This window comes from Rhinopithecus bieti, unplaced genomic scaffold, assembly GCF_001698545.2.
Source record: "Rhinopithecus bieti isolate Rb0 unplaced genomic scaffold, ASM169854v2 scaffold_14454, whole genome shotgun sequence".
NCBI classification, from domain to species: Eukaryota; Metazoa; Chordata; class Mammalia; order Primates; family Cercopithecidae; genus Rhinopithecus; species Rhinopithecus bieti.
In genome coordinates this window covers 1,076,218-1,083,625 of record NW_016808228.1, presented here as the reverse complement: position 1 = coordinate 1,083,625, position 7,408 = coordinate 1,076,218, and the positions used below count along the sequence as shown (strand labels likewise).

At 42.0% G+C, this 7,408-nt stretch overlaps 1 protein-coding gene across 1 annotated transcript in view; it reads left to right on the top strand.

The window, feature by feature from the left end:
- The window catches only part of CYP3A43 (cytochrome P450 family 3 subfamily A member 43), a 52,450-nt gene that overhangs the window by 14,410 nt on the left and 30,632 nt on the right, over positions 1-7,408 (top strand). Inside the window, 2 exon segments of the mRNA XM_017886186.1 lie at positions 1,060-1,153; positions 3,404-3,456. Coding sequence (XP_017741675.1) covers positions 1,060-1,153; positions 3,404-3,456 — 147 coding nt within the window.

The following is a 7,408-nucleotide window of genomic DNA, read 5'->3' as shown; positions in this document are numbered from 1 at the left end:
CTTTGCTCTTGCCTCTCTAGTTCTTTTAATTGTGATGTTAGAGTGTCAATTTTAGATCTTTCCTGCTTTCTCTTGTGGGCATTTAGTGCTATAAATTTCCCTCTACACACTGCTTTAAATGTGTCCCAGAGATTCTGGTATGTTGTATCTTTGTTCTCATTGGTTTCAAAGAACATCTTTATTTCTGCTTTCATTTCGTTATGTACCCAGTAGTCATTCAGGAGCAGGTTGTTCAGTTTCCATGTAGTTGAGCGGTTTTGATTGAGTTTCTTAGTCCTGAGTTCTAGTTTGATTGCACGGTACAGTAGAGTTTTAACAATGGTATTCCTTACCCAGGTAGTGTGTACACAGTGTGAGCATCCTTCTAGAGATTTCTCCCTTTTAGTGTAGGCAGAAATGGTAACAACATTAGTGTATGTAATAGAAACATGCTTATTCTACACATGAGCATGGCAAACCTTCCTCTGGGCATAGACATTTGCAGCATTTGTGGTAATACCATAACAACAGAACAATCAGTACTGACAGAATTATAACCAGGCTTATAAATTGTATCCACATTTACTTATCCGGAGATGGTCCTCTTAGCTTCGGCTGTGCATAGACTAGTCAGCTTCTGGGATGTGACTAGAGCAGAGCTTGCAGGAATCCCCGAAGCCTCAGCCAAAATCAGTTTTTCAGGCCCCACCTGAGGAAAGGGAATATCCATCCCTGTATGTGCCAGTCTACCCGTCTTTGGCCAAAATAAGGCAGGAGGCAGAGTCAGGAGCACCTGGAGACTCGGGCTTGGAAGAAAGTAAGGCTCAGTCCTTTGGATGTTAATCCGACTGGGCTGGTGTACCTAAATAATTAATAAATATCCTCCTGAACCCCATCGATCTCTCTGATTCCTTAAAATACTGCTACAAAATGTAATTTTTGCTGTTAGAGTTTCTGTTATTTATTGCCTCCATGTTACCTCCCTCCCTTGAACATTCCAGTTCCCGAGGTAATGTCTGGCCAGCCCCATATCTATAAAGTTACAGTTTCTGTAACCTGGCTTTCTCTTTTATTTTATAGTTATGGGACTCATTCACATAAACTTTTCAAGAAGCTGGGAATTCCTGGGCCAACCCCTCTGCCTTTTCTGGGAACTATTTTGTTCTACCTTAGGGTAAGTGTTACTTGAGCTCCCTCTTTTGCTTCTTATCAATGCAAACCCAAGCTCAGTCCTATCAGTAAAAATGTTCCTCCTCAGGAGGAAGTGCCAGTGTTTTACACTTTCAGAAACGGTGTGTAGGCCCTACCCAGAGCATGGCCAGGTTTACACCAGGACTTCCATGTTAATGGTCAGGGGGCTTGGGTTTACCTCAGTTGAACGGCACAGATATCTGGGAGATCAGCACTCGAAGTTCAGGACTTGATGTTCAGACTTCGCGAACCGTAAAGAGGACTTTCCTTCTGCCCTATGCAGATTTCTGAGAAGGTACAGTTGTCCTTAGTATTAAGAGAAAAACAGAAATGAGGAAATGGGAGCCCCAGTAGTGGCTTGTTAGCGTCATGTACCAGATTCAAACTTTCTTGTTTGTAGCAAGAGCTCAGGTAGCCTTTTGTTTCCTTCCTCCTGGACAGCTTTGAAAATTCAGTTCATTAGGCAGCTATTCACCACTGGATAATTTGCACATACTTGAATTCTGTCAAGCACTGTTAAATTCCTTGCAGATAGTTCCATAGTTGTGCTCCAGCTTCTTCTCCCCGTGATGTATTTTATAGATTTGAGAGGAAGAACAAGAAGGTTCTACTTTCCTGCTGCTTTTCTTCAAAGGCAGCACCCTGTGAGTGAGCCTGAGCAGGGAGTGCTTATACTGAAGACAATATGGTGGCTGTCCATCAACTTCAGATATTTAACCACAAAATGAGCTCTGTTTTTTTTTTTTTTTAAGAAAGGCAAAATTACTTAACAAAATAACTAGAATAATTTGTCAATAATTTGACAAACATATTCAAAATTTAATTATCTAAACAGGAGGTAATACATGCTCATGGACTATGAATTTTGACTGAGCCTTGTGGCTACCCTGGTCTGTTGCTCCACCAAGGGCCTGGGGCCAAAATGGAAAGTCACAAGTGTATGTCCACAAGGCCAGTAAGAAAGCCTATGTATAGGTTGCTCTCTAACTCAAGTTTTCTGTCTTACAGACCTGAGACCTGTTTCTCAGATTCTAATTCTCCCAACTGAGGCCTTCATTGCCAAATTACCACTTAAGAATTTCATCCTTTTTTACCCTCTGAAAAAGCAATAATTTTCTCTTCATATTTCCCAGGTCAATCCTTTAGTAAATCCACATTTCCTGGGCCATATGTTGCCTAGTGAGAACATCAAAACTGAAACAAGGAAGCAGGAAGGTTTGTTTTTAAGTGTCAGAAGTGACAGCTCTGAGTGAATACTGTAATGTGCTGTGTCTGACATGTAGAGGTGGCATTTCCCACATTATTATGTGTTAAGCTGGAAAACTGGAAAGTGAGTCCAATCTGTCATTTGCCCACTCACTCATTTTCTCACTCAACAAAATGCCTTGGACTTTTATTTAAATCTGCTAGACTAAAAGTGGTCCCTGATGTTTTTGACTTTCTAATTCAGCTAGAATTCTAGAAGGAACACAAGAGATAAATGAAAAGGACGCTGAACGAGGAGATAAAAGATAGCACATTCCCTTGAGACACTCACTCACTCACTTTCCCTCAGCTTCAGTTTCTTCATGTTCCCATGGTGGTGATAATTCAAGGGTTTATGAGATTGCAGAGACAACTTATGCAGAAATGAAAGCACATCAGAAAGACAATGAGTTGCTTAGTGTTCATAGACAAAAGTAAGTCATTCAATATCTACACTAGTTAGAGAAAATTTAAAAGTGACTTTAAATTCTCCACTTCAAATATCTTCTCTATTTTCTCTCCTTTTCCTTAAGAGGTCTCTGAATAAGATTCCTGGCTGGGCGTGGTGGCTCATGCCTGTAATCCCAGCACTTTGGGAGGCTGAGGCAGGAGGATCACCTAAGGTCAGGAGTTCACGACCAGCTTTGCCAACATGGTGAAACCCTGTTTCTACTAAATATACGAAAAATAGTCGGGTGTGGTGGTGGGCCCCTGTAATCCCAGCTACTTGGGAGGCTGAGGCAGGAGAAGAGCTTGAACCCAGAAGGCGGAGGTTGCAATGAGCCAAGATCACACCATTGCACTCCAGCCTGGGCAGCAGAGCGAGACCCCATCTCAAAAAAAACAAACAAACAAACAAAAAAACCTCTAACTGCCAGTAAATGGTAGCAAGCCTAATGTCATTGTATTTGACTTTTTTGCCCCAGTTAAATGTAGGGTTCAGTACATATGAAATAATAATTGAATTGTATTTTGTTTCTTCTGCCAGGGTCTTTGGAAATTTGACAGAGAATGTAATGAAAAATATGGAGAAATGTGGGGGTGAGTATTCTGGAAACTTGCACTGGATAGAGCTGTTGCTATGTTGAGTAATTTTACTGCAGAGAGAACAATCTCAGCCCAGAGTCTGTTTGGATAAAGCTCTTGTCAACCTAAGTAACAAACAAAGAGAGGCTATCTAAAAGAAAAAGATGATTTGGGAATTGAGCATTGCAAGGGGAATATACGTGTCATAGGAAACTCCATGCATATTTGGGATGTGAACAAAAATAAAATCTTTCGGACTCTGAACTCACTATGCCAAAGGGAAAGTTGAGCTTGAGAATTAAGTCATACATTACTGCCTTCCTTTTTTCCCCAGACAGATAGCTGTAATTTCATCACCCTGAGTAATAGCTTCATACATAAGCCACACTTCCACAACAATAGTAAAGTGGCGTCATTTGTCTGGGGTGATACCCGAGGTTTGTTGTCCCATGCCAAGGAAATTAAGGATGCGGACACACAAGGAGTAAGGTTAAGAGCAGAGGCTGGATAGGTGAAAGAAAGAGAAAAGCTCTCTCCCACAGAGAGAGGGGGTCTTCCAATCTGCAGTAAAGTGCAGGAGGTTTTATAGACGAGCTTAAGCAGGCAGTGTCTGATTTACATAGGCCGTGAAAGATTGGTTGGACCAGGTGTGCCATTTGCATAGCACATAAAAAACTAGTTAGGACTAGGTGTGGTGTTTGCATAACACGTGAAGAAGTTGGCTGCCCCACCCTAATGTTTTATTATGCAGATGGGTTCTCTACCTGGCTGGCACCATGTTGCCTGCTTTTTTACTGTACATAAGGTGACAAAGATAAGGGAAGATGGAGCCTCCACGTTGAACATACCTGGCTTCCAAGGTAGCCCTTTTCTGTTGGCACAGCTGCCGGCATTTACCCACGCAAGCTTCCAGCTTGCGTATTGATGTCTACAGCTTGATTTTTTTCAGGCTGCTCTTTGTTACAAAAGAAATGATTTGGGGGGCAGCTTTGTATTAAAAGGGAATCCTTGCTGAGGACCCCTTTGCCTTCACTATCTGCCTAAATAATTTTTTTTCTAGCTCCTATATCAATAGAAGGCTACATATCTTTCTGGATGGTTTCCCTCACAAGTTGCTCATATGGAAATTCCTCTTAAGCCCCTAAATGCTTCATGATACACATCTGCCCTATAAACCAGCCCTATCATTGAGTTCTGTTGACTCACACCCTGATCATGTAAATTACCAGCTTATCACAGGTACAGAACAAGGACAAGACCAGAAATCATCCCTCCACCTACCTTGAGATGAATGTGTAGCTGACTTTTCCTCTACTCTCTCTTTTCACGTGTGTATCTTATGTAAAATGTAGATTTTCTGAGTACAACATGAATGCATAATTGATTTTTTCCTCTACTCTGTCTTTTCACATGTAAAATGCAGATTTAATGAGAGCTAATTGGTGCCTTACAGAAATGTAATCATCTGCCACACTGCCTACTCTTACCCCCTTTTTTCCTTCCTGCTGGTTCCTTCCTGTTTCAATTCAGAACTTCCCAAAACCATCTTTGGAAAAACACAGGTCACAGCTACCCCTGTGACTCATGTGTTTCCAGGTGTACCCTCAAGCTTTGACTCAATAAACCTCTATCAATCAAGACACCTGCCTCAGTTACTTTTTGGTTAACACCTTGGTGACCACAGTGGGATTCACTGAGTGGAGTCTGGCCCTCAACCTGCAGAAATTTTCACATCCGTGTGCTAGAACCAGCTAGAGCTTTTTATCACTCTAACCAATTGCCTCATGTGTTGAGGTCTGGGAGAGTCTCCTTCTAGAGATCCTTGATCTCCCACAAACTGTTGCTTGAGACCTGAGTTTTCTTCTGCTATAGAGCACCTTTCTGGAAGTTTTTACTTACTTCCAACAAGGAAGGTGAGTTTCCTGCTTCCATAATGATGGAGAACAGTTTTTAGCTTGAGCTCCACCTCCACGTAAGGAGCTGATGCAGGGCTTCATTTTGGAATTTGGTAGCTGAGGATCAAGGTTTATTGTCAGCTAGCTATAACTTCCCCTTATGCTTGGAGATCTTGACCCTATGTAAATTGTGTGATAACATTCTGTTTTGGGTTTCAATATACCTTCCACTAGGTTTTACCAACTCTTGACCCCCTCTAATGTTTACTAGAATTCCCACAGCTACAAAATGTCAATTTTCCCCTCTAGAAACCCCAGCCAGTTAAGAAAAATCAATATGCAACCCAAAATATATTTCTTTGACATTTTTTCTCTTTTGAGATGGAATCTTGCTCTTATCACCCAGGCTGGAGTGCAATGGGGTGATCTTGGCTTACTAAAACCTCCGCCTCCCGGGATCAAGCAATTCTCCTGCCTCAGCCTCCTGAGTAGCCAGGATTATAGGCACCCACTACCATGCCCAGCTAATTTTTGTATTTTTAGTAGAGACAGGGTTTCACCATGTTGACCAGGCTGGTCTCGAACTCCTGACCTTAGGTGATCTGCCCACCTTGGCCTCCCAAAGTGCTGGGATTACAGGCATGAGCCACTGTGCCTGGCCTACAAATTTTTTTTTTTTGAGACAGAGTCTCACTCTGTCACCCAGGCTGGAGCGCAGTGGTGTGATCTCGGCTCACTGCAAGCTCTGCCTCCCGGGTTCACGCCATTCTCCTGCCTCAGCCTCCCAAGTAGCTGGGACTACAGGCACCTGCCACCACTCCCAGCTAATTTTTTGTATTTTTAGCAGAGACAGGGTTTCACCATGTTAGCCAGGATGATCTCGATCTCCTGACCTCCTGATCCACCCGCCTTGGCCTTCCAAGGTGCTGGGATTACAGGCGTGAACCACCACGCCCTACATATTTTTGTTAATTGAGTTGGAATCTCACTCTGTTACTCAGGTTGGTGCAGTGGCACCATCTTGGCTCACTGTAGCCTCTGCCTCCTGAGCTCCAGTGATCCTCCCACCTCAGCCTCCCAATTTTGACACATTTTAATGTGGCCTTACCAGAACTTCCCTTGTCTGAATCTAGAGAAGAGTAGAAAAGGATCTGACACATTCTCTGAGGGCTATTACCTACAAGGTTTTCTTTGCATAACAAGGCCACCTTCCCAGCCTCTCTCTCTCTCTATGTGCTATTAGAATAAGTACTTCATTAGAAATTCTAATTGTCAATGACAAAATAGTGGGAGTCTTTGAATTAAGACTTCTAAATTTAAAATTTTGATGACCTTTTATTCTAAACAATTAATTAAAAGATCAAATTTTTTAAAGGACCCATAAAATGGTCATGTCTATGCTTAAAAGTTATCTTGACTAAATTAATAGCAAAAATATGACCAAACTCACTATGCCAAAATGAAAAGTTATGGTTGGAAACTGAGTCATGCAATACTGCCTTCCTTTAGTTCAAATCATATATAGCTGTAATTTCACACTGCCGTGTCATAACCTCATACAAAAGCCAGATTCCCAAAATGATATCTCCCCAGATGGCCTCCCTCATAAGTTTCTCACAAGGACATTCCTTATGAGTCCTGAAATCTTTTAGGATACATATCCTCCTTCCCCACCATGAACCAGCCCTTAAAACCAAGTTCTGTTGAATCTCACTTACCCTGACAATGTCAATTTCCAGTTTATCTCGGCAGGCACAGGACAAGGACAAGACCAGGAAATTATCCCTCCACCTAATCAGAGTTAAATGCGTAATCGACTTTGCCTCTATTCTCTCTTTTCACATGTTTGCATTATCTTATGTAAAACGAAGATTTCCCATTAAAAAATCAGGAAACAACAGGTGTTGGAGAGGATGTGGAGAAATAGGAACACTTTTACACTGTTGGTGGGATTGTAAACTAGTTCAACCATTATGGAAAACAGTATGGCAATTCCTCAAGGATCTAGAACTAGATGTACCATATGACCCAGCCATCCCACTACTGGGTATATACCCAAAGGATTATAAATT